Genomic DNA, 27,247 nt, shown 5'->3' with positions numbered 1-27,247 from the left:
TGTCACATACTCTTTCCATGGTGGAGGGAAAATATGAGAAGTGTACTTTCTGAAACCAGAGCACAATTCATTCTTCCAAGCTGCAGGTGCAGAATGGCAGCTTGCTTCCTTTCATTTTTAAAAAAATATTTTTTGCTGGAAGTGCAGAAGGTCAAACCGCCACTGAGGCTCAACCTCCAAACCATGAAGTTACACCTACCGTCAACAACTGGTTTGACATTTCATTCATCACCAGGTTTCATCCTCATCTGGGCTTGCATTCGGGCAATCATCTCTTGCATGCGACGCAACTGCGCAAAAAATAAAAAATAAAGAAGTTAAAAATGACATTTAAGTGCCCAATGCAATTTAAAAAAAAGCTAAACATCATAAGGGACATAGTTCGCTTTGGTCCAACATTGTCTTCCCTATATCAGTTAGGACCCTGATCTGCAGTTATTTGTTATCTTCACTGCAATGAACAATAAAGAGGGAAGGAATGGACATATTTTGCATTTTACCATGGGTTTTTTTAGAATTAAATTCTTTTACAATGTCCTTGTGATTTTATGTTATAAGCCACTTCAGTGACAATCCACAGAGGATAAGTTTATAAATACAGTAAGTAAACATTCGGTCTAGGGTGGGAAAAGAAAAGAATCCCAATCCCTTCTCCAACCACAATTCCCAGGACTTGTAGAAACAGGATATGAAGGTTCAAATACATCCAACAACATTATATGGAGAATGCAATTGAAACAACAATACTCTATTTTAAAAAAATCAAAGATAATAGGAGTATTTGCTATCTTTAAGCCGCTGCCACAATGCTGGCAGGGCCCATCCCTGACACCTGCTTGGACCGCATTTCAGAAAAACCAAGCAAACTCCAAACTTCCTTGGGCAGCTGAGTCCAGCTGTCACAGGAAAGCATCTCCCCAGTCAGAGGCCAAGGCACAGATGTGTTGGACTACATCTCGCATCACCCCCAGCCTTGAGGGCTAAGAGGGTGGGTGCTGCTTACCAACACATCTGGAAGCCGATGTCCTCTTCTCGCCACTATGCCATTCCGGTTCTTGAATTATGCACACACACCCTCCTTCCAGCTCCCACAAACAAGGCTGCATTCAACACACCCTCCTATACAAAGGCTCTCCCTTGGCTGGAGGGTTGGTGGATGAGCGTTTGTTTCCAGTGCCGCCTCGAAACTGACAAGATCATTTAAAACCAGCACCAGCCCAAGTGTTTTCCGGGGTGACGGCTTGCCCTACATTCCAGGAGCAGGAGGGAAAGGTTCCTGCTTTGTGACATCCATATCAGCCAGGAGGGAAGGAAAAGCCTAGGTGAAACCTGAGCGCTAGAATGAGGATTTCTTTGCCTTCCTCCCTGTCCTTCTCCCCAAGCCAAGCAGCAGCCAGCCACATGGTCCTTGAAGTGGGGGCATGGGGTAGCAAAGGAGGATTAGGCCAGCCATAATGCACTTCTCGGAGAAGGGGATTTTCCATCCTGTTTAAAAGGGTCTCCCTGGATCCCCTGGACCTTAATAACTACAAACCTTCTAATCTTCCTTTGCAGGCGGGGGAGGGGCAGTCTTGGAGAACACATACTCCCCTGACTCATTTCAAACCAGTTTCAGCACAGGATACAGAGTTGAGACTGCTATGGTTGCTTTAGTGGATGATCTCTCTCTTAACACTGATGCAGAGCTCACTACCATCGACTGTAGTATTCTTCTGGAGTGCCTGAAAGTGGGTTTGAGAATCGGACGCACTATACTGCAGTGGCTCCGGTCCTACGTCTCAGGCAGTTCCAGATGGTGGTGCTTGGGGATAGCTGCTCCTCAAAAAAGGAGCTGATATATGACATTCCACAAGGTGCCATTCTATCCCCAATGCTTTTTAACATATATATGAAACCGCTGGGAGAGACTGTCCAGAGGCATGGGGCGGGGTGCTATCGGTATGCTGATGACACCCAAATATATTCCTCCATGCCTTCAAAAACAGCCTTGGCTTAGGAGAGCATGTCTCTAAATGAATGCCCTGGAGGACATAATGAACTGGATGAAGACAACAAATTGCAACTGAATCCGCATAAAGCTGTGGAATGATCTGCCAGGAGAGATTGGCCAGTTAAACGAGCTGTCAAAATTTAAGACACAATTACAGACCTTCCCTTTAGGCAGGCCTACCCTGTCAATTTTAAACTATGAATTTTACATGTACATTCTATTAGTCTTGTTTTAATCTTTGTAGCATGTATTTTAATATATCTATGTCAATGCTGTTGTCTTTTATCTGGGTGTTGTAATTATAGTATTAAGGCACACCAAGCTTATGACCTCAAATCATATGAGAGGAGAACCTCAGACCCCCGAGACCAAATCCAGTCCCTCCTGGAATACTTATAATAATAATAATAATAATAATTATTATTATTATTATTATTATTTTACTGACACAAAAACACAGTATGCCACAGCAAATGAGATCCATATGCTGGATTTCGTATCACAAAATCACAAGTTGAACACTTCCCAAGCGTCTAGGACTGTGATGTATTTTCGAATGATGCGTGCAGATCCAAGTAAGGTGGTCTTACGTAGTTGACAGATCGTGATTTTGTCAATGTTTATTGCTTCCAAATGCCAGATGAGATCTTTTGGCATGGCACCCAGTCTGCCGATGACCACTGGGACCACCTGGACTGGTTTATGCCGGAGTCTTTGCAGTTCGATTTTGAGGTCCTGATAATGGCTGAGTTTTTCCTGTTGTTTTTCCATGGTATGGCAACATCAATAATCCAAACTTTTTTCTTTTCCACAATCGTGATGTCTGGTGTATTATATTCCAAATCTTTGTCAGTGGGTGCCACCTTGTCGTGGTGGGGGGCTTAACTGCTCCGAGCTGTGCTGGCAGTAGTGTAACTACCAGCAGGTCCAACCAAGTCAGAGAGGTCTCAGCTGAGGAGTGGAACTAAGAGCACCTAACCCATTAGAATTATGGAGAAACAAATCAAAACAAAGTCTATACTGGCTCAGTCGACGCCCAGGATAAAAAGGACCACAGTGGATGCTGCTGATTCTGGACATCGATAATTGGGCTAAAGGATCATCATCATCATCATCGTCATCATCACCCCACTTAAAGCAGGATGGTTCTGTCCCCTTCCACAACATGCCTGTTTGGTGGTTTCCAGCTTTAGTACTATCCCTAGATCCAAAAGAGTTAGGCTATATATGCAGGCATTCCTTTCATATCCCCCCCCCTCCCACACACACACACACACACACGGGAAGGTAGCTCTCAATATGGTGTGTCGTCCCCCGTCCGCCCCCCCCCCCCCCCCCGAATCAATTTGATCCTCCCATTGGAAGAAATTTCCCATCCTTGCTCTAACACAGTGGTTCCCAACCCTCATTTTTTTGTTGCGACTTCATAACAGTAAATTCGCTACTATTGTGAATCATAATGTAAATATCTGATATGCAGAACGTATTTTTATTCACTGGACAAATTTTGGCACAAATACCCAATACTTACAAATTTTAATACTGGTGAGGTTGGGGGAGGGGATTGATTTTGTCATTTGGGAGTTGTAGTTGCTGGGATTTATAGTTCACCTACAATCAAAGAGTGTTCTGAACTCCACCAAACTTGGCACACAGAACTACCACAGGATTTGGTGGGCACTGACCTTGAGTTTTGGAGTTGTAGTTCACCTACATCCAGAGAGTACTGTGAACTCAAACAATGATTGATCTGGATCAAACTTGGTATGAATACTCAATATGCCCTAATGTGAACACTGGTGGAGTTTAGGAGAAATAGACCTTGACATTTGGGAGTTGTAATTGCTGGTATTTATAGTTCATCTACAATCAAAGAGCATTCTGAACCCCACCAATGACAGAATTGGGCCAAACATCCCACACAGAACCCCCATGACCAACAGAAAATACTGTTTTCTGATGGTCTTTGGTGACCCCTCTGACACCCCCCTCGCAGACCTCCCAGGGGTCCTGATCCCCAGGTTGAGAAACACTGTTCTCCCCAATCCTTCCTTTCTTCAATATATCTGTTGCCCTCTTCACCCTGATCTTTAGTTTTGATTGAAGCTCATGCAAGAAGAGAACTATATGAAGATATCTGGATGCCCAGGACAAGAGACAAGACACTTATCCCTAAGTTCAAGGGAAGAAGATCAACAAGAAAAACTGGCAGCTGAATCTTACACCAACTATGATGATCAGATAGAATCCTGAACTGCGCGTAAAAGTGGTTTGCTAGCTTATGGGGTGCAAGGCAGACTTGATATAGCATATACAACTCTGTCCTTGGCATTTGAGATTCTGCCAACTTGGTAAGAATCATTGTTAACACAGGTACATATTCAAAGTCTTGAACAAATAGCACATATCTAGGACTGCCCATTAGTAGCCATATGCAGAGGTACCAAGCCTCTATGTATTTCTACAATGGGAGGACATGCTTTTTGGCTATGACTCCTGTGTAATGGCAAGATCTCCACATTGGGTTCCATTCTGAACAAAGAAAGGGGAATGTGCCAGTCCTTTAGCCAACTGAAATGCAGAGAAACAGAAATAGCTAATCCAATCCAGTGGGCTGTAGGGTGAAAGACCCAGAGAACTTCAGGCCACGGTGGTGGCAAGCAGATTTTCCCACGATGCTAAATGCATGCTTTGGTATTCAACGTATTTTTAACTAGCCACTAATCTTGAGCCACATAGGACAGAAGGCACGGGGGGGGGGGGGGGTCCCACACACCCTATCACAAACCAGCTGTAATTCTTATTGTATTCAAGTCTCCCGCGGGAAACAATGCTTTTTCCTGGGACTTGTTTGGGCATCCTAAAAGCAACATTCCTCCAGCATGACAAGCACATTGCTCTGTGCTATTTATGAACAGCCGTTTGTTTTATATTATTCTACTGCATTTTAAATAAGCTGGACATAAAAGAGGATGGTTTCTTGTTGGTAGTGTTAATTAAAACATGGAGGGGAAAGAAGGGGACACTCAGCTCGATAACAATAAATATAAATCAGAAAAGAGTGGGTATCTATGAGCCTACTGTGGTCCATGTTTTTCCAGAGCATCGCAATTTACTTCCTCTTCTCTGGAGCATTACTCAACATAGTTCATATCGTTGAGAGGCTACTTTGCTTCAGATCCCTAAATGCTTATTTGCATATGCACTTCGCAAACACAGGCCCTCCTACATTCTAAGATGACAGACCTAAAGAACATGTCTTATTAAAGCGAAGACCTAAATGGGAATTGTTGCACACTAGGGACAGAACAGATTGCATAGTTTGTTTCACGGTGGGGAAAAAAGAAAAAAGTATTAAAAATAATAATCACCTTAGTAAAATCAGCACCATCTTAAGCTTAGAGGGTTGACATTTTCCCCTCTCCGTGGAATGACCCTCGATGTAGTTACAGATCATATCAAAATCCATAATTTGGCCCTCAAGCCTACCCTAGACTTACACACAAAGTAGACTTATACATGGGAAAAGACTTATAACATGAGAAAGACTAATACACAAGTATATATGCTTTTCAGAGTTTGAATTGCATTGTATTGTTGTTACTGTAAGTTGAGTTCCAGTGTCAAAGAAGCAGACAGTGAAAACAGAAAAATGGCCTGCCTCAGGGGAGTGTGCTTGCTCCAGCAATGTTCAACATTTACACAAATGATCAGCCACTGCCAGAAGGGACAGAGAGCTGCATATATGCTGACGATCATGCCATCATTGCTCAAACAGGGAGCTTTGAAATGGTTGAACAGAAGCTCTCCGAAGCTCTAGGTGCTCTTACTGCCTACTACAGGGAAAACCAGCTGATTCCAAATCCATCTAAAACACAGACGTCTGCTTTTCATCTTAAGAACAGACAAGCATCTCGAGCTCTGGGGATGACCTGGGAAGGAATCCCATTGCAGCATTGAAGCATATCAAAACATCTGGGAGTTACTTTGGGCTGTGCTCTGACTTATAAGAACCACTGCTTGAATAGCAAGCAAAAAGGGAGTGCTAGAAATAATATCATACAAAAGCTGATTGGCACAAGCTGAGGATCACAACCAGATACAGTGGAGATATCGGCCCATGCACTTTCCTACTCTGCTGTTGAATACGCATTCCCAGCGTGGAATACATCTCATCACATTAAAACAGTGGATATGGCTCTTAATGAGACATGCTGCATTATCACAGAATGTCTACACCCTGCGCTACTGATGAAACTATACTGTTTAGCCAGTACTGCACCACCTGACATCCGCAGGAAGTAGAAGACAATAATGAAAAAATCAAAGCAGTGACATTTCCAGCCCATCCTCTGTTCGGATATCAGACAGCACGCCAAACCCTTAAAGCAAGAAATAGCTTTCTAAACTCTACAGAGATACTCGCAGAAAATCTTCAGCAAGCGAGAGTCCAAAAGTGGCAGGTGAAAATCTGGAATCTCAATCCACGGCTGTTACCGAATGAGAAATTAACCCCTGGACACACAGAAGACTGGACGACTTGGAAGGCTTTGAACAGACTGCGGTCTCTCACCATGAGATGCAGAGCTAGCCTAAAGAAATGGGCTACAAAGTGGAGTCCACAACGTGTGAGTGCAGAGGAGAGCAAACCACAGACCACCTACCACAATGCAGCCTCCTGCCACATCCACAATGGAGGACCTTCTCACAGCAACACCAGAAGCACTCCAAGTGGCCAGCTTCTGGTCAAAGGAAATCTAGTGTAATGCCAAGTTTTTAATTTTGTGGTTTTTTAATACATTATAGCTGTACCCTCAATTTGCTTCTGACATGATAAATAAATAAATACTGTAAGCCGCTTTGAGTGTATTTTTTGGAGAGAAAAAGTGGTTATACATAATAATAATAATAATAATAATAATAATATAGCACTGGTTTCTTATAGCAAGCCCTGATCCCCACCAATCAAGGTCTGCTACACAAAGCTAGCATGTTCACTCCTTTGCAATGTCCCTTATCAGTGCTTATTTTTTATGGATGAATAATAATTTCACCCCAAACTGAACTTTTATATTAGTGCCCCCGCACTCTTCACTGTTAAACATTACCTCTGCCTTTTTCAAATTCCTACATTATCTACATATTTATCAGACCCAGAGGGATATCAGCAATGGCCGAGCCTGGACCACACAATGCCCCCTTGTGGTTTCCTGGTCGAAGCATCGCCTTTGTGTATAAATCGGCAACATCCTAAAAGGGCCAAAAGTAAGATTTCTAGATCTGAGACTCAACCAGAAAAATAAAAGTCATTACTAGCTTCATAATTAAATTTCAGACCACGTTTATTAATAACCACTGTTCCTGTAAGAGTCGCCTCATGCTGTTCTAGAATTTCTCTGAAATGTTTTTTTAAAAACCCAGGAGGGAAAAAATCACATGATTTGAGCTAAATGCATAAAGGGAAGGAAGCAAAAATGAATATATCCAGATCTCAGTGCATTATCCCCTCCAGTGCTTTTGAGATCTTTGATTAAATACTACCTCCATCATCACTCACTGCTAACTAGGCTGGCAGGGGCTGATGGGGGCTGGAGTCCAACAACACCTAGACAGTTTCCCAGCCTTGGTGTGAATGGAAGGCACAAAAGAAAAATGTCCACAGGACCTAATCTAAAAGGGATCGACCTAATTATTTATTTACTTCATTTATATCCCACCTTTCTCCTCTTCAGGGGACTCAAGGCGGTTTACAACTCTGGTACAATACCGGTAAAATCAACAGTAAAAACAGTAACATATCCCCTCCATTAGGACGGTTAATAATTAGTCAATAAACACATTAAAACAATAAACAGATTAAAACATATACTGTAAAGTGCACTGTTCCATTCGTCCAAGATCCTTGTTCATAATCCACATTCAAACCGTGTCAAAGCCCATAGTTACTTATTCTTTGAATGCTTGCGTGCAAAGCCATGTCTTTAACTTTTTTCTAAAAACTAAAAGGGATGAGGCCTGCCTAATGTCACTGGGGAGTTCCTCAGCCGAGGGCCACAACTGAGAAGGCTCTGTCTCTCGTCTCCACCAATCGCACTTGCAAAGAGGGTGGGAACGAGAGCAGAGCCTCCCCAGACTATCTTAAAGTTCTAGTAGGCTCGTACAAGGAGATACATTGAGACAGGTAAGCTGGACCAGAACTGTTTAGGGCAGTGGTTCTCAACCTTTCTAATGCCGTGACCCCTAAATACAGTTCTTCATGTTGTGGTGACCCCCAACTATAAAATTATTTTTGTTGTCATTTATAACTGTGATTTTACTACTGTTATTAACAGTAATGTGAATATCTGAAAGGCATGATGTATTTTCATTTTTACAAATTGAACATAATTTAAACATAGTGATTAATCACAAAAACAACGTGTCTGGGGAATATGGACAACGTTTGATGGGATTTGCAATACCTTTAACCGATTCAGCTCGGAGTTCTACAGACTACTGTTGTTGTTGTTGTTCATTCGTTCAGTCGTCTCCGACTCTTCGTGACCTCATGGACCAGCCCACGCCAGAGCTCCCTGTCAGCCGTCACCACCCCCAGCTCCTTCAAGGTCAGTCCAGTCACTTCAAGGATGCCATCCATCCATCTTGCCCTTGGTCGGCCCCTCTTCCTTTTGCCTTCCACTTTCCCCAGCATAATTGTCTTCTCTAGGCTTTGCTGTCTCCTCACGATGTAGCCAAAGTACTTCAACTTTGTCTCTAGTATCCTTCCCTCCAATGAGTAGTCGGGCTTTATTTCCTGGAGGATGGACTGGTTGGATCTTCTCGCAGTCCAAGGCACTCTCAGCACTTTCCTCCAACACCACAGCTCAAAAGCATCGATCTTCCTTCGCTCAGCCTTCCCTAAGGTCCAGCTCTCACATCCGTAGGTTACTGCAGGGAATACCATGGCTTTGACTAGGCGGATCTTTGTTGCCAGTCTGATGTCTCTACTCTTTACTATTTTATCAAGACTGGATATTGCTCTCCTCCCAAGAAGTAAGCATCTTCTGATTTCCTAGCCACAGTCTGCATCTGCAGTAATCTTTGTGCCTAGAAATACAAAGTCTGTCACGGCCTCCACATTTTCTCCCTCTATTTCCCAGTTGTCAATCATTCTTGTTGCCATAATCTTGGTTTTTTTGATGTTTAGCTGCAACCCAGCTTTTGCGCTTTCTTCTTTCACCTTGATTAGAAGGCTCCTCAGCTCCTCCTCACTTTCGGCCATCAGACATTGTTCAGGAGGTGGCAACAAAGTACGTCCCAAAGAAAAAGAAAACCAAGAAGGCAAAATGGTTGTCTGCTGAGACACTGGAAGTAGCCCAAGAAAGGAGGAAAGCAAAAGGAAACAGCGATAAGGGGAGATATGCCCAGTTAAATGTGCAATTCCAGAGGTTAGCCAGAAGAGATAAGGAACTATTTTTAAATAAGCAATGCATGGAAGTGGAAGAAGACAACAGAATAGGAAGGACAAGAGACCTCTTCCAGAAAATTAGAAACATTGGAGGTAAATTTCAGGCAAAAATTGATATGATAAGAAACAAAGATGGCAGGGACAGAAGCTGAAGAGATCAAGAGAAGGTGGCGAGACTATACAGAAGATCTGTATAGGAAGGATAATAATATTGAGGATAGCTTTGACAGTGTGGTGAATGAATTAGAACCAGACATCCTGAGGAGTGAGGTTGAATGGGCCTTGAGAAGCATTGCTAACAACAAGGCAGCAGGAGACGACGGGATCCCAGCTGAACTGTTTAAAATCTTAAAAGATGATGCTGTCAAGGTGATGCATGCCATGTGCCAGCAAATATGGAATACACAAGAATGGCAATCAGACTGGAAAAAATCAACTTATATCCCCATACTAAAAAAGGGAAATGCGAAAGACTGCTCAAACTTCCGTACAGTGGCCCTTATTTCTCATGCCAGTAAGGTAATGCTCAAGATCCTGCAAGGAAGACTCCAGCAATACATGGAGCGAGAGTTGCCAGACGTTCAAGCTGGGTTTAGAAAAGGCAGAGGAACGAGAGACCAGATTGCCAATATCCGCTGGATAATGGAGAAAGGCAGGGAGTTTCAGAAAAACATCTACTTCTGCTTCATTGACTATTCTAAAGCCTTTGACTGTGTGGATCATAATAAATTGTGGCAAGTCCTTGGTGGGATGGGCATCCCAAGCCACCTTGTCTCTCTCCTGAGGAATCTGTACAAAGACCAAGTAGCAACAGTAAGAACTGACCACGGAACAACAGACTGGTTCAAGATTGGGAAAGGCGTACGGCAAGGCTGCATACTCTCACCCAACCTCTTTAACTTGTATGCAGAACACATCATGCGATGTGCGGGGCTTGATGAATGCAAAGCTGTGGTAAAAATTGCTGGAAGGAACATTAACAACCTCAGATATGCAGATGACAGATTACTGAGAACCCCACAAATCATAGACCTCCTCCTCTGGGCTCTTCTTCCTCCTCCTGTTGGAGGCACCTCTAGAAGAGAACGGAGAGGAAGAAGAACCCAGAGAAGGAGGAGGGCAGGCCTTGCTGCTGCTGCCACGCGCTCCTCCTGCTGTACTTTGAGGCTTCCAGGAAGGCGAAGGCCCTGCTTTACGAGGCCTCCCCTTGTGCTGGAATCCTCAAAGGACAGCAAGAAGAGCTCAGCGTGGGGCAGCAGCGAAGCATGCCCTTCTCCTTCTCCTCTGCACTCTTCCCCTTTTCCTTTCTTCCAGGAGCGCCTCCAAATCAGGGTCCAGGCTTTGAGGCGGGAGCGTGGCCTCTTCTTTTTCTTCCTCCTCCTCACCTCCGCCTAATTCGCCCCGCCCATTCTGCCTCTCTGGAATAGCTGTTTGGCCCTCGGGAGCACTGCAGCAAGGTGCACCCCAATGTCCGCGGGAGCATTTCTGGTGGCAGCGATGGAGTCAGGGAAAGCCTCCCCACTGGATCCGGGCTCCGGCCATGCTGCGGTGTTCCCGGAGCCCGGCAGCCATTTCGGGGTGTTGGAGGGGGGCGGGGCCAAAGGAGGCAGTGACCCGACCCCTCAAAAATGGCCAAGCAACCCCCTGGGGGGTCGCAACCCCCAGGTTGAGAACCACTGGTTTAGGGCTTTATAGGACAAAACCAGGACTAGAAGAAGAATTTCCTGCATTCCGAATTAGTATTTCCCAGACTAACATGAAAACTGAAATTCAATGATTTGGCAATGGGGTACTGTTGCTCCAGCCAAAAAGCACAGCTTAGTGAAAAGAACATGAACAAATGCTCCAACAAAGAAGTAAAAATATAATCATTTTGCCTATCTTTTAATCACAGAGGCAGGTCCACACAGACAGTGGTGTATTATTGGGAATCGCCAACACGCACTTCCAGGTATCCTTGCAGTATGAAGCACACAACGATAAAAGAACTACGTATAATAAAAGAACCTATTAAACTTGGAGCAGGGGAAGATGGCCAATTTCATATAATGACCCAGAGCAACACAGTGTCCTGGGGTCCAGTAAACTTTTGCTTTTACTTTTTTCAGCTTTGAAACCTAGTATTGGGGGGAAAGGTGAGATAAACTATATAACTATCATTCTCCTGTATTCTTATTTAAGAATTATATAGTAAATTATTTATATAGTATGTTAATGGCGTATTTTATATTGTATTTTATAATCTGGCTTTATGTATTTGTCTGTCTAAGCATTAAATTATCTATCTATCGATTTAAATCAGTCCTCTATTCAGAACCATGAGAACTGGAACCTTACTTTTAAGGACAGAACCATAGCTTGGTGGGAGAGCACATGCTTTGTATGCAAAAAAGATCTTAGCTTTCAATCCCAAGCCTCTTTGTTATGGAAAGATAGACTGAGCTACTGGAAGATAGTCTCATGTATCCATATACTAATGGATATGATGGTCTGAAACTACAGACTCATATATAGACTCGTGTATAAGACCCATTGCTTGGTAGGAGAGCATATGCTTTGTGTGCAAAAAAAGATCCTGGCTTTCATTCCCAAGCCTCTTTATTATGGAAAGAAAGCCTGAAATAGTGGAAGGCAGTTTATCATGTACCCATATACTTATGGATAGGATGGTCAGTAACTCTAGACTCAAATATAATCTCATGTATAAGTCTATAGACTCATGCATAAGTTTAGAAACTTTTTGTCAAAAAGCCAACCCCTCAAAACTGGCTTGAATTATAAATGTGAGCACTGTACCTTATCTCTTATAAAAAATGAGTGGTGAAAGGCAAGAACTTAGTCCATCCCAGGAGAACCCTAAAAGGAGCACGGATCCCATCCGATGTATTCACCAAGGTGCCGCTTCTGGCATTTTTGAAAACCTGCATGAAAAAATAGCAGCGGCAACCAGGAGTGACTGGTCCTCCTGCGGAGGAATTGGTGCTTTCCCTTCTCTGCAAAATGACCCTCAACTTATCAAAAGGTCACATTGAAAATCTATAATTTTGGCCCCAAAACCTGCCCTCAACTTATACATGAGGTTGACTTATACATGAGCATATACACTAAGCATCGGAACCCACTTTCTCAAGACGACGAAACAGACGCACGGCTGAGTCTCCATCTTTCTATAATGGCCATCTGCTTTCTAAATAAAAGTTTTTACATCCAGAGGAACCAAGGGGGGAGGGTGCGGAGGCGGTTCAAAAAAAACAGAAGCCAGCTGTCTGCAGCAAAGGGGGAGGAAAAGAAATGTGCACATGTCAGAAACTGGTTGAAGAAAGCTTCTGAGCGATTAGCAGTTCCAACTAGCCAAGGACGGTCTCCTTTGAAAAAAAAATCCAGAATGATTCTTTAATGGTAATGAGGAAGCTGGCACCTCCCCAAGCCTCTATTTGAAGCCCTTAGCAATCTGTAAATAGAACTTCAAGCATCATTGCTGCTCAGAGCGGAGGAAGAGAAAAGGAAATTGATGTTTGTGTTCTCAGCAAAGGCCAAGGAATGCAAGCCCATTTCCTCTGCCTTGCCCCCACCCCTCCACCCATGCCCTGCTCCAAGCCCTCGACAGACTGCTTGGGAGATAAAGAGATTGGGCCGCTTTATCTACAGGAGACCAAGCAAAGCTGCTTCATCTTGAGGGTCAGCAGACAGCAGAAGCTGAAAGAAATGTTTCTTCCCCTGTAACTCCAGCCTAATCTTTTGCAGGGGGGTTAATAGCTGGCAAATCCCCAAAGGAGCTCGCCCAATATGGACCATGGTTGGGGACACACTGGACCTGCAGAGTGTCATGTCACAACCACCACAATGTTGTCACCAACTGTGGCCAGTCTCTATAGTGCAGGGAAGTGTTGGATTGGCCTCCTATACCACAAAGTCAGGTCAAAATGCAGCGCAGAGTGTCCCAAGCAGAGGACACATTCGTCAATATTTTGGTGATTACGGCGGGAAAGTCAAAAGAGGCATTGAGAAAATAAGGCTGGATCGGTCATTTGAAACAGTAATTGCATAATAAAGCCTGTCTGGCAGCAATCTGAAGTCTGGGCTAACATCAGCTTTTGGAAAACTTTCTCCCCGACTGTTATCCTGTGATGTCTAGTTGCAGTTCCCATTATCCCTCGTTTGCATGGTGGACAATCAAAAGTGATGGGAGCTGTCATGCAATGGCACCTGGGGACCCTAATTGGGTAAAAATTAGACAACACTGACTACTATGCAGCAAAAATATAGCTGCCCCCTGTATCCACGGATTCTCTATCCATGGATTTAACAGCCCTTTGAAGTCAACCCATGAGGCTGATGGAGCCCAATGAAAATGAGTTGGACATCCCCGTAACAAAGGGAGTTCTACAGGACAAAACTATGTTTTTGTTTGTTGTTAACTACTGTCAACATACAGTGACCCCATGAATGAGAGACCTCCAAGTCCCTTTATCCCTCCACCAAGGTCTTCCAGACTCATGGTCCATCTACACTGTAGAATTAATGAAGTTTGACATTTGAATTGCCATGGCTCAATGTTATAAAACTGTGGTATATTTAGTTTTATAAAGTCTTTAGCTTTCTCCGCCAAAAACTTGCTGGAGCACAACACCCAGGATTCCATTACACTTAGCCATGGCCGTTCAAGTGGTGTTAAACTGAATTTATTCTACAGTATAGATACACCCTGAGTCTATAGTTTTGTAATACTGTCTTCCTCTTTGCCGCCTTCCTTCTGCCATTCAAAGCATTACTCTCTTTTTTTAGTGGCCATGTCTTCTCATGATATGTCCAAAGTATGAGAGCCTCAGTTTAGTCAGCTCACCTTTTAAGAAGACTTCAGGCTTGATTGGCTCTAGGAACAATTTATATATCTTTTTGGCAGCCCCCAGTATCCGCAGAAATCTCTCCAGCACCGCATTTTAAATGAGTTGATTCACTTCCTATTCACTTTTTTCACTGAGCACTTTTCACGACCATACATAAAAATTGGAAATATGATGGTATGGACAATCCTTGCACTTTGGTAAGGACACAGGCACTTTTCATACTTTCACACAACTTTCCGTAGTCAGCCAAATGGTCAAAACGCAAGGTGGTTCTCTTGTGCTTCTCCCCTCACATATACATATTGTGCCTTTTATATATATAATGTATAAATGTGGTTATACATTATAACCACATTTAGAAAAGGAAAAGGAAGCTGTGATCCATCCCAAGGGTTTGAAAAGAGGCAAACAACAATTACTGGGATGCAGGCATAACAAAAAACACAAAGGTCAACATGATGCAGTGAGTGGAATATTGGGATTCTAAGATACAAATCCCTGCTCATCCACAAAGCATACAAAGTGATCCGGGACCAGTTCCTCCCTGTCACTAGCCATAGTCGAATGAATAACGTGATTCAAAGGGTTACCCCAAACCTAGGGATTGACTGGATTGAAATGCCATAAATACACATTACATGCTTTATCTTGTCCATATAGACAGGTCTTTTTCCACATAAGAGAACCTGGTTTAAGCCATCGTGTTGGGAAATGGATGACAGAGTGCATCTGTAAAATGTTTTCAGTCAGGTCCACGAACGTCAAAAAGATAAAGAATGAACATGAATAGAACAGAAAAGGCGGAGCGATCAGTGTAATTAAGAGGAAGATTTGCTACATATGTGGTTCTAATAATGACTTCATCTGGTATGGGAAAGGGATGGGAGAAGATGAGATACACAATGCTATTTATTTATTGTTTATTATACTATATAGCAGGCATTGGCAAACTTCAGTCCTCCAGGCGTTTTGGACTTCAACTCCCATAATCCCTAACAGCCAGTAGGCTGTTAGTGTTGTAGTAGAGTCTGATGGCAACGATACTACTACTAGTGGGAGTAGTAGAGGAGGCAAACGAAGTGCTAGGCGCTTGAGGAAGAGCAACAAAGGAAGCGTATCCGGGAGATACTTATGTCTCCCACAGTTGAAGACTCTTTCGAAGGTTTCTCAGAGAGTGAAATGTGTGAGGAGGAGGAGGGAGATGGGAGTAGAAGTGTCAAATGGATTACTCGTGAGCAAGAGTCTGACGAAGAACGTCAGAGGAAAAGGATCTAGGACATACTTAGTGCTCCCACTGAAGATGAGGATTTCATGGGCTTTACTGGAAGTAATGGATCTGGGAGTAGTGAGGATGAAGAGCCATTAGACTGGACTCAATTACAAGAAGTCAGGAATGTGTGCATGCAACCCACATCCAGTGATACGTTTGAGGGCTTTTCTGGGGATTGGCAGTCTGGAGATACCAGGGATTCATGGGGAGACTTAAGTCTTGACAGGAGGTGGAAGAGTTGGAGAGATGGGTGTTGGCGCTCAGCTGTAATGGGTAAGACAGCTGATAGCGATGAAGAAAGGGCAGAGGACAGCTCATCAACAGATGATGAGTTGTAGGATAAATGAATGAAGGCACTGAAAGTTTGGAACTTTGCAGTAGGCAAAGTGTTGGTTACGTGCCTTGGGTTTTGCTGCTGTCACTTCTCTTGTTGGGCTTGAGTCCTGGAACCGCAGGTTGCTACATTCTTCATGTGCTGACCGGCTTGGACTCTCATAAGTGCGGATTTCTCCTCTCCTTGACTATGGACTGTTTACTGACGACGACACTGCTTTTGGACTCTGTTATCTACTATTGGGACTTCTTTGACCTTAGACTAATTTTGGACAATGGCATCTCTTCACAGTGTTTTGTTTTGGCTTTATCTTTGAACTGTGTGATTTTGGCGCGTTTTGCTTGAACTCTTGTTTACCCCGGATTTTTTGCCAGTATAATCCGGTTTATTTGCCTACGTTGTTTTTCAAGCTGCAAATTGCTGCAAACTTTGAGTTTGGTCAGAGACACTTAAGGAAGTGTCTCTGAGTCCTGTTTACTTAGACTTAATAAACTGTTGATTTGTTTATATTACTGTGTCTTGCTCTTTAAAGGCACCTGAGTTCCGACAATTAGGAATTATGGGAGTTGGAATCCAAAACCTAGGGATTGACTGGATTGAAATGCCATAAATACACATTACATGCTTTATCTCGTCCATATAGACAGGTCTTTTTCCACATAAGAGGGCCAAAGTTTGTCCATGCCTGCTACAGAGCCTATATATCCTGAAAATACCAGATCTGATCTGATCTGATCTTGGAAGCAAAGTCAGAGCTGGCGAGTACTTGGAAGGGAGACTACCAATTATTCCCAGGTTCTGAAGAGTATATTTCAGAGGAAGAAAATGGACAAACCACCCCAGAGCATTTCTGGCCTAAGGAAACCCTATAAAGTTAACGGGCTGGCCGGCCATAAATTGATGGATTACTTGGAGGTACATATGCTCACGTATAGTATAGTATAGTATAGTATAGTATAGTATAGTATAGTATAGTATAGTTGTGCAAATTAGATGCAGCCAGCAGTCAGTGCTAGATACTTGGTGATTAAATAGAAGTAGAGTTTGTGTGTATGTTTCTGTGTTTTCAAGTTGCCTATGGCCTATCTTGCCTATGGGAATTAACTGACCATTCAAATCATACATATCTTTAATTTTATAGTGGCCGTTACTCTTCATTTCCTTCCACAAATTAGGATCATATTCCTTTCCATATAAACACTTTAAAGGTGTCCACTTAAATATTTCCGCCATCCATTTCGGCTGACATTTTCCAATTTTTTAAGTGCTGCTTTCCTAAGACCATATATTGTGGGGTTTTTTTTTATTTCCACCATTAGGTTACTTGTAAACACCGCATATCTTTCCCCACCCTTACTGGTTTCATTTTAATCTCTTCTCACTCATAGTGATTTTAATGGAAGTGCTTCATAGTATAGTTCCAGGTTTGAAATCCCCCACATCCTAGCTCCTCTTGGGATATATAATAAACTTTTTTTGGTCCTCTAGATTTCTTTTCTCCAAAAATCCAATCTTTTATAGCCTTGTTCCATACATTACATTGTCTTTGGTTAATTTCAATCAGAAGGACTTACATTAATTTTGGATTTAACAACATTTTGACTGCTTTTATTTTGCCCCCAATGCCTAAATTCTGATTTTTCCACCCTTTTATAGTCCTAGAAAATTTCTTCCAGGTCTCTTTATAATATCTCTCTACCATCTTACCTATATTTGCTTATAAGTACATAATGTGATCTCACAGTGAGTGGAGCTAAGTGTAAACACAAAATTCCTTTATGCTTCACACACACCTACATCATATACTTTAGCTGTGTAGACACAATAATTTTAGTAATAGTGTACACAATATTTTTAATACTTTTATGCACACCGAACGATAAGACAATTAAAATGTCACTCTCCCAGTCACACAATGTGGGCCATTTGAGGACTGTGGAATTCTGGATAAGGGATGCTTAACCTATAGTACAATGTCTATTTTGGGATTCTGTTTTATGGTCCATGTGGCCTGCATGATTATGGTTTGCTAGCATAACATTGCTTCAGGTCTTACCTCTGCTTCCTTCTGTTGAAGGATTCGATCCTTGTCCACAACTTCTTCCTCAACTGGCCTGACAGACATAAAACAGACATATATTAGAGACAGAACCTACCCATCTGAGTAAATCATCCTGGCTTCAATGGAGAAAAAAGCCAAGCTAATACTGTGTTGTCAAAGGCTTTCATGGCCGGAATCACTAATACTTTTTTGGCAGTCTCTAAGACAACATGTGTTTCCTATCTAGCTAGCTATCGGACAGTCTGGAAACACTTCATTAGACTTCAGCAAAACTACACTGAATAAATATGGCAAAAATAATAAAAAATAGATATTCCACAAAGCCATTCATTGACACAGACCATATTTTAGTTCTTGCAGACCACTGGTGATCCACGGACCACAGGTTGGGAACCACTGCATAGAAGGTGTACTAAGGAATAGAAAGGGCAGAGTCTCAAAACAGAAATACAGTTGAGCTCAGACTCACTTGCCAGTACGCTTTAGTCTCTCAGACCGGAAACTTTCGTAGTGCAAATCTTGGGTCACTTCTTGGAGATCCTGCATGTGTGTTCTGAAATAAAAAATGTAATCTTGAACTTCCTTTGCCAAGACATAAAGAGCCAGGTTAGAAGGGATCTAGCTGAGCTTTAGGCTCTCCCACCGTACTCCAATCGCCACTTAGAGAGGAGTCCAGAAGTTGTGGCTTGTAGTTGCAATTAACCAGAGTTTGTCTTGTTCTGTGAACTCAGTAAACTGTGGTTAATATTAACTATGACTTGTTTTCATCAAATCAGTTTCAAAACATGATGAAGCTGGCTTGTGACCACAAAAACCCACACTCCACATTAATCTGAAGTTAGGATTCAGGTAACACGTTAAGCTGTGGTTAACTGAAAACTGAAAGCAAAATTTTCCACTGTCCCTCTGAACACATTGTGGGGATAGGAGTACTCAAGAATTCAAAGAGAAGAGATGTTTTCTTTGCCACCTTGCAGTTGTCTGAGCATGAAATCCTCCCAAGCTTAATCCAAATTTCAACCTATTCAGAATGGAATAAGTCACTAAATCTTGATGTATCCTGGGAAAAGTTTGTTTTTTATAAGCATCACGCAATTTGTTTCTAAAGTGGATAGACCTCTAGGTGTTTTCAAGAAAGGACATTTTTTAGCCTGTGATAGAAGATACAGAGTGAGAAAACATTTGTGACAAACACAATCTAAAATTTCCATGACTGCAGCTTTTTCTTGGGATTTTCATATACAATCAGAAAGAGTATCTACATCCCTGTCAGTTGCAAAAATAGCTTGAATTGCCAGAATTAAAAAGTGGAAAATGTCCATGTACGCTACTAAAAAAAACTTTCAGTAGAGGGAGCCCTTTGACCATCTCCAGCTAAAGATACATTCTGTAATGGAATGAAATTCCTCAATGCCAGAGCATTGCTATAACTCACAAAGCCTGATCAATGGATTGAGCTGAAAAGTAATAGCCCAGACATCAATGAATGTTACATTTCCAAGCAGCACTTTTTAGATGATCAGAATTGTGGATTTTTGTCATTTACCCTTGACCCATTGCTTTAAGGAATTCTGTCCTTTAGTTATTTGGCTGCTTTTGAGAATCATCCTATTTGTTAAAAAATGTTTCCTTCTCCTATCAGTAAACCAGTGGAGGGCTGAGTGGGTGTGGGTGTAATCCATATTATTACATTACAAATCAAGACAATGGCAAGAAATACCGAGTCAAGCTGATTTTTTTACCGAATGATAATATTGCATAAACAGACAGTCCTCAAGTTATGAACAAGATAGGTTCCGTAAGTTGGTTCTTAAACATTTTTAAGTACAACTCCAGCCAAAAGGATATATATATTAGCTTTGGATCACACAGGGAAGGGTTAACACCCTTGTGGGGTTTGTTTTTCTTTCTATGCCCCTGGTCAGAAGATTTCACCTCACTTTCTGTCCCTGTGAGAATTGGATTTTGAAAAATGTGGCTTGTTGTGGAAACAAGGATTGGTGATAAAGCTTCAGTGGAGACACCTTTTCCCCATCATAATAACGCTTTCAGGAATTAATTTCCCTTCCAAGGAGTAGATTTCTATCATTTCCTGTTGTCATACACCCATTCTTAACTATGAGTCATTTGAAAGTCAAGTGTTTGTGAATCAGGGACTACCTGTACTCATGTATAAATCTATAAACTTATACTCATGGATAGGTCTAGAAATTTTAGACAAAAAAATAACTAAAAAACTGGGTTAACATATCCACAGCTCAATTTAAGTACTGTACCTATATCAAAAAAGGAATGGTGAGAGCTTAGTTTGTCCCAGATGAACCTAAAAGAAGCACTAACCCCTCTATTCCCTCTGCTATGGTGCCACCTCTGACCTTTTTGAATAACTCAGTGGAAAAATTGTGGCCCCCGGTGGCGCAATGGGCTAAACCCTTGTGCCGGCAGGACTGCTGACCGAAAGGTCAGCAGTTTGATTCCAGGGAACAGGGTGAGCTCCTGTCTGTCAGCTCCAGCTTCTAATACAGGGACATGAGAGAAGCCTTCCACGGGATGTAAAACAGCCGGGCGTCCCCTGAGCAACGTCCTTGCAGATAGCCAATTCTCTCACACCAGAAGTGACTTGCAGTTTCTCAAGTCGCTCCTGACACAAAAAAACCCCAAAAAACTTGTGGCCCCAAAACCCACCCCAACGTATACATGAGGTCAACTTATACAGATGTATATACAGTGCTTGAATAACTCCGCTCTAAAGATGTCCATGCGATTTAGCTCCGCTTTACAGTCAGGAAGAAGGCTAGCAAAACACGCCAAAGCTTTGGAGCTCAATTCAACTGTGAAATTTCAGCATCAAAATATGGCACGTCCTAATCGAATTAAATCTAATGAAAGCAAGCCAGAGTCAAAACCCTTTTGAGCAGCACATAAGCCTAGAGACAAAATCATTAGGAGTCATACTAGAAAGAAATCTGAGACTTAATACAGGGGTGGGTTTGGTGGGCAGTGCATGTAACCCAGTGGTCTACTCCACTTGAGATATCTACAGTCTGCAGTTAAATATAGGGTTCGACTTACACCAGCATGGTCCGCAGCTTCAAGAAATCATTGTGCTCCGGATTCTCCACTTCCACCACCCCCCAGGGGTACAGGCGGCCCCTGATCTTTTTTCCTTTCACTTCGATAAGCTGGTTGGACCCAATCACCGCAAAAGGAATGCTGGCCTAGATGAGTTTTTTTAAAAAAGAAGCAGAAATTCCGTTGTATATCATCATCACTGAAGAATGCCAAAGGAAGCTTACCTAATGAACGGTTCACATATTTTATCCCAGCATTACCAAGTAGGAGCTTTTCCTTATGGCAAAGGGCAAATTTTAACCCATGGATGGCAAGGAATGTGGTGGCTATTTTGACCAATGGCTTACAGGCCTCTAACCGCTTTTTTTGGGACAACTTGAGCACACAATTTTGTCACAGAGAAGCACATTTTAAATCCAAAAGAAATGAATATATTCTGCTTTTACACTACATTCAGTAAAAAAACAATGATGGCACCTTGAACTCATGGATAACTAGACCTTGACAGACAGGCAGCACTCAACATTGCTTATTATTATAGTTTGGCAGACAGGAAAATGTGGCAGTAGCACCCATATGGCCAACACAAAGAGGTGCTGCAATTGGACGGCACGCCTAATGAGCCCATGTGAACCTACCTTTAGGAGTCTGGTTTGTTCTTTGAATTCTTCATCTTCATCAGAGTCCGCATCAGGCAACTGGTAAATTCTTATGCCATGCTCCGAAATCTCATCCAGAACCTGCAGCCGAGACAAAAATGTCATGATGGTTTCTGTAAATCCCATGGCATCTTATTATGGGCTATAATTGCTAGGATTCGCAGCATAAAAACATCTCGGGTGTCATGTCTGTTGTAAGGTGAAAAGAATACAGGCGCCAGCGATAAAACTTATGTACTCTGGGAAAAGCTTTCAGTTATAGCAAACCAGGAAACCATGGTCCTTGACTTGCTAAACAGGATGGGGTCGGTTTGGAAATGGCAACTGGAAATTAAAGACACAACAGTAGAAACAATGGAATCAAAGCTGAGAAAAGGAAGGGGACAAAGAGGGAGTGCCCAAGCGCAATAGTAGGTCTTTACTTAATAAAATACATATGATTTTAAGCTGAGATTATTAAAACCTGGACACTCCAGATGGGAGATTAAAAACAGAAAAAGCAGGGCATCAGGGCAGAGCTTTCCAAACTGTATTGTGATACTATTTTGTGTTGTGACACGTTTGCATATTGGTTCATGCGTATCACGTAAACGTAATGAGAAACCTCTGAGTCTATGTGAAATACGCAACTGATCATATATTTTTTAAAACATAAGTGAAAGGTTTTCATGTGAAATGTTATGTCCCCATACATTTCGTTATCAATTTATATCTGTGCCCATGTCTTTTATAAGGGGTTCGTTTAACCTCTGGTTTGCTAGTAGAACTGAATGACTGTGTCATGGCTAAAAAGCAGATCACTAATGGGAACTGGTTGGAAAGCTTTGCATTAGTGTCACAATCATACAAGAAAGGTGGGCACACCCTGACTTTAATGGGTTGTATAGACTGCTATCAACCAATAGGGAGGTCAGTTGCCCTCCTCGGCCCTATAGGTTTTCCAATAGAAAGTGGGAAGCAGCACTCTAAAGATTCAATTGCACAAAGAAAGACCATGATATCCATGATGTTTTGTCTTATGTCTGATATAACAGGTTATGCTTTTTATTTAATTTTAGTTGTTAAGGCTTAATTTGTTTTTATATGTTGGGTAGTCAATTTTTTCATTATTATGGGTGTATTGTTGTTGTGTTCAGGCATTGAATGTTTGCCTTTTATGTTTGGAATCTGCCCTGAGTCCCTCCAGGGAGATAGGGCAGAATATAAATAAAGTATTATTATTAATATTATTATGATGTCCATACTCCATTCAAAAACACCTTTTCACTTTAGACAATAGAAGGATTTGATCTCTCTAAGCCAGTGTCCAACATTAGGTCCTCCAGTTGTTTGGGACTCCAATTCCCAGAAGCCCTGGCCAGTTTGTCCAATGGTCAGGAATTCTGGATGCTGAAGTCCAAAACACCTGGAGGACCAAAGGTTGGACACCACTGCTTTAAGTAATTTAGTTCACCTCCTTCCAAAAGTGGGGAAATCTCCAGAAGACACAATGTTTTAAGTTATGCTAGTGGGCCCAAGATCTGACCCCGTGTTGGCAAGCCATAACAGATTCAGGCTGGCCCCACAAAGTTGCCTTTTATCATCTACATGGAACACAAAAGTCAATTTCTCTCAGGCAGAGATTGTAGCGATAAACCTGCTGGGGAAACAATGGCGGGAAAACGAACAAGGGTGCAGGAATACTGTATCGCAGCTGTGCAACTGAGCGCTTTCCTGAGAGGAAGAAAAAAAAGGACTGCAAGGAAAACAAACTGTATTTCATGCTTCCAACAATGAAACAGCATTTTGCGCCTTCAAACATCAGTTTTATTGGCCCCCGGAGGTTCTGTGGTTCCTAAAGATTAGCCGTCCTGGGGGAAATTCGTAAAAAGTCAAAATCCAAAGTTGCCTTTCTGGTGTAATCATTCTTCAGAGCAGGTTTCCTCTCGCGGCGTTGCACGGCTCGGCCTGTGAAGGCACCTTCCAGTTCTTCCCACTCCAGAAGGTTTTTTAATTTTTTAAAAAAAGTCTGAATTCCATGGAGTCAAAACAGGAATAATTCCAAGCTGGATTTCCTTGACAGAAGCCGCCACAGCAAACAGTTTTTGATTATTCAAAAAAAAAAAAAACTCTGAACAAAAAAGCATCGGACTGACTGCCAAATGGCAGACACATCTAAAACACAGCCCTGGCTTCAAAGCCAAAAGAGACAAATTCTGATCCCTCGCCTTGATTAGAGATTTTGCATTACGAGAGGCTTGGAGTTAGAAAAATATACAGTAGCTAAGCTTTCAAAGCTCTGGATCGACATTAAACAGTTCTCTCCCCTTCAGCCATTTGTCACAACGGATGACCCAAACGGATCAAAAATAATTCCAACCAAGATGTTTATTTGTTGTACCTTTCGCTGCGCCTTATTAGGCAAAACTTTTCTGACCATTTGCGTGCAAGTGGCAAAAAAATAAACATATTACACCTCGAGCAGAACGTCTTCAGCTATCTGAAATGGGTAGTACAGATCAGAAGGACAGTAGTGCATCTCAGAGGCATTCTTTGGGCCACTGATTGGAAACTAATAAAAGTTAAGCAAATAGTTAGGAAGAAGGTGCAAAATACTAGGTGTTGATTGAAAAGAATTACAGAAAATCATTTCGATTCCATTCCCCCATCCCAACAAGCAGAGATCTGGGGCAAGGATCTTCTGTATGCTGAGCTATGCAGTACCATACATCAATGAAGTTATTGCACCTCTTAATAGCCCAAAATGGGAGGGCAGCATTCAAAGTGGTAGTATGTCTTATGTGAATGAAATGAGAACCTGGAAAGAGATTGAATCACAGCATTGTTTACACTGACACCACCAACCTGGGTCATTCCCGATGTTTTGGACCCCACATCAGCCCCAGCCAAGATAACAATTGGTCAGAGTAGACTGGAATTGTAGGTGGGATGGTTTAATGAATAGCAACACTGCAAACTCTTTAAGAAGACGGAGAAGAGAGGAAGCTATCTCAAGGTATACCTTGTCCGGAGAAGCCCACAAAAGAAGGATGTTCAAGAGATTGTGAGGAGAGTAGGCCAGTTATGATACAATGCCATATACTCATAACATTCTTAAACTTTGTTCAGTCTGTATAAACTGGATCCTGGTTTACATGCCAAATGGGTCACACCCCCACCACCACTACCACACACACACACCAACCCTTACAGTGGCCTTTGTGTTTGTACCACCAGATAATACACCAGGTTTGGTGACCCTGTGTTCAAGCTTGAAGATTTGTACAGCACAGGTATGGGAAAACCCAGGCCTGGGGGCCAGATGTGCCCCCTTGGGCTCTTTCTTCAGGCCGCCCGTCCTCTCTCTCACCATCCTATCCTTCCTTCCTTCTTCCTTTCCTTCCTCCTTCCTTCCCTCCCTCTTTCTTTTTCCATCCATCATTCCCTTTCACCCTTTTGTCCTTCCTTCCTTCCCCCTCCTTCCCTTCCTTCCTTCCATTCTTCTATTCCTCCCTTTCTTCCTTCCTTTACTTTTTCCTTCCTTCTGGAGAATGTTTAGGTGGGAGAAGAGAAGGTTGAGAGGGAACATGAGAACCATGTTTCGAGATTTCAAAGGGTATCCCATTGAGGGGACTGGGGGCTGACTTTCAGCTGCTCTAGAGACCAGGGCACAAGAGAGCAATGGCTTCAAATGGCAGGGAAAGAGATTCAAAGAGATTAGGAAGAACTTCCTGGAGAGTGGTGTAGCTCACCATGGCGTGTGGTGGAGTCTCCTTCTCTGGAGACTTTTCCGCAGAGGCTGTCTATTGGGAGTGCTTTGATTGTGCCTCCCTGCATTAATTGTGGATGGCCCTTGGGGTCTCTTCCAACTATAGAATTCTACATCAGAAGTAGGCAATACAGGATACACTATTTCTCTCCCATCCACCATCTCATTCTGACCAAAGCCAATCCTTTTGGGATCGAAACGTTTCCCATCTTTCCTTCACTTTCTGCCTCCGAAAGAGAAGAGGAAGGGGAAGAGAGGGCAGGGAGGGGTCTTGGGGATTGCCCTTTCCCTCCCAGCAGCCCACCCACTCCGATCCAGCCCACCATGTGGCCCCTCAAGTTAGAAAGTTTGCCCATGCCTGGTACAGCGTAACATAGCGGAAGTCTTCCCCTCCCCCTCCCCAGATATTCACCAAAAATTCTCTGCCAGAAGAACATTTCAATCTCTGGCTACAGGAAGGGCACCTCTGACAAGAACCAAAAGCCAAGACACTACCCTAAAGGTTGTATTTGAAAGATGTTTGGTTCTACTGAATTAAGGAGTGACGACCTTTCCTCAGAGAGTCCTCTACATACCCGTCTCTTCAGTCTCTCCCTCTCCTTCAGCGTCAATGTGTCTGCCTTGGCAATCACTGGGACAATGTTGACTTTTCCATGGAGGGCCTTCATGAACTCAACATCCAGAGGCTTCAACCTGAAAAGCAACAATCATAACAATCATGGGATCATAATAGTGTATACGGTCAACCTACCACATCCATGCAAGTTGGAGGCAGAGCATCTCCACAACAACAAATTTAAAGTGCTTTTTTAAAAACTTGAGAGAACAACTTTCGGGGAATCTCTAGGTCCTCCAGCATGACTCAAGGTCACCTGCCGTCAGAAGCTAACTATAGAATTACACTGAGGTTCCTAGAGATCCTTAGAAAGATGTTATCTCTAGGAATCTCTAGGTCCCTCAGTGTGATTCTATGGTCATCATCTGGTGGTAATTGACCACTGAATTGCACTACAGGACCTAGAGCAGACCTGTATAGCCTGTGGCCCTCCAAGTGTTCTGGACTTCAGCTCACAGGATTCATGATCTGGAGAAATTGGCTAGGGCTACTGGGAGTTGCAGTCAAAAACATCTGGAGGGCCACAGGCTGTGCAGGCTTGATATAGATGTTTCTACAGAGCACAATTTAATCCAATCTATGAATAATACTGGACATCACACATTTTGATGCCTCAAATGTTAGCCCTGTTTCTAGGTATATTTGATCTGCTGATTTTTAAAAAATGACACCACTTTCCCTTATCTAAGAAACTAGAACAGATGTGATCCATTCAATGACATTTTCTGAATCAGGGTACCAAATAACCCCAGGAAGAGACCTAAAAACCAAGACATCAAGGGTTGGGTAATCAAATCTGCAAAAGTCAAACCCACCAGCATGGAGGGCCAACTGTATCTTTGTCTGTTATGTGTCCATAAGCATAGAGGCTTCAGTGAGTGGTGAGATATTTCCCACTGTATCCATCTGAATGAGCCTACTGCAGCAATAAGGCTTGTTGTAGATCAGAGCTGCAAATCATTTTTTTCAGCCTATAGGACTCAAAGATACCCTCTGCCCAATTCCGAAACTCAGACTGGCTGTCTCAAAGGAGCAGTGCATATGTAGAGAGTTCATCTTTTCCTCTCCAGTGGCAAATGCCTTCCAAGTTAACTGCTTTCATTGGAGGGCTTTCTCAGAATCTCATTCCAAAAAGGGGAACAGAGAGGGAAACAAAGACTGGAACAGAGGGAGAAGCATTCGTAGCCATACCACCCTGCAGG

The 27,247-nt window shown here is 42.7% G+C and overlaps 1 protein-coding gene across 1 annotated transcript in view; it reads right to left on the bottom strand.

Annotated features, from left to right (window-relative positions):
- LOC132781596 (septin-2) overlaps window positions 1-27,247 on the bottom strand; it is a 71,892-nt gene that overhangs the window by 13,552 nt on the left and 31,093 nt on the right. Inside the window, exons 7-12 of the mRNA XM_060785886.2 lie at window positions 26,005-26,122; window positions 21,661-21,762; window positions 21,023-21,168; window positions 18,420-18,503; window positions 17,945-18,002; window positions 200-290 (exon numbers count right to left, since the gene is read on the bottom strand). Coding sequence (XP_060641869.1) covers window positions 222-290; window positions 17,945-18,002; window positions 18,420-18,503; window positions 21,023-21,168; window positions 21,661-21,762; window positions 26,005-26,122 — 577 coding nt within the window. The 3' untranslated portion in view covers window positions 200-221. The remainder of the gene's footprint in view (window positions 1-199; window positions 291-17,944; window positions 18,003-18,419; window positions 18,504-21,022; window positions 21,169-21,660; window positions 21,763-26,004; window positions 26,123-27,247) is intronic.

The sequence above is a fragment of the Anolis sagrei genome, chromosome X (assembly GCF_037176765.1).
Source record: "Anolis sagrei isolate rAnoSag1 chromosome X, rAnoSag1.mat, whole genome shotgun sequence".
In the NCBI taxonomy this organism is placed as follows: domain Eukaryota; kingdom Metazoa; phylum Chordata; class Lepidosauria; order Squamata; family Dactyloidae; genus Anolis; species Anolis sagrei.
The sequence above is the reverse complement of the archived record's forward strand: the minus strand, read 5'-3'. Positions and strand labels throughout refer to the sequence as shown.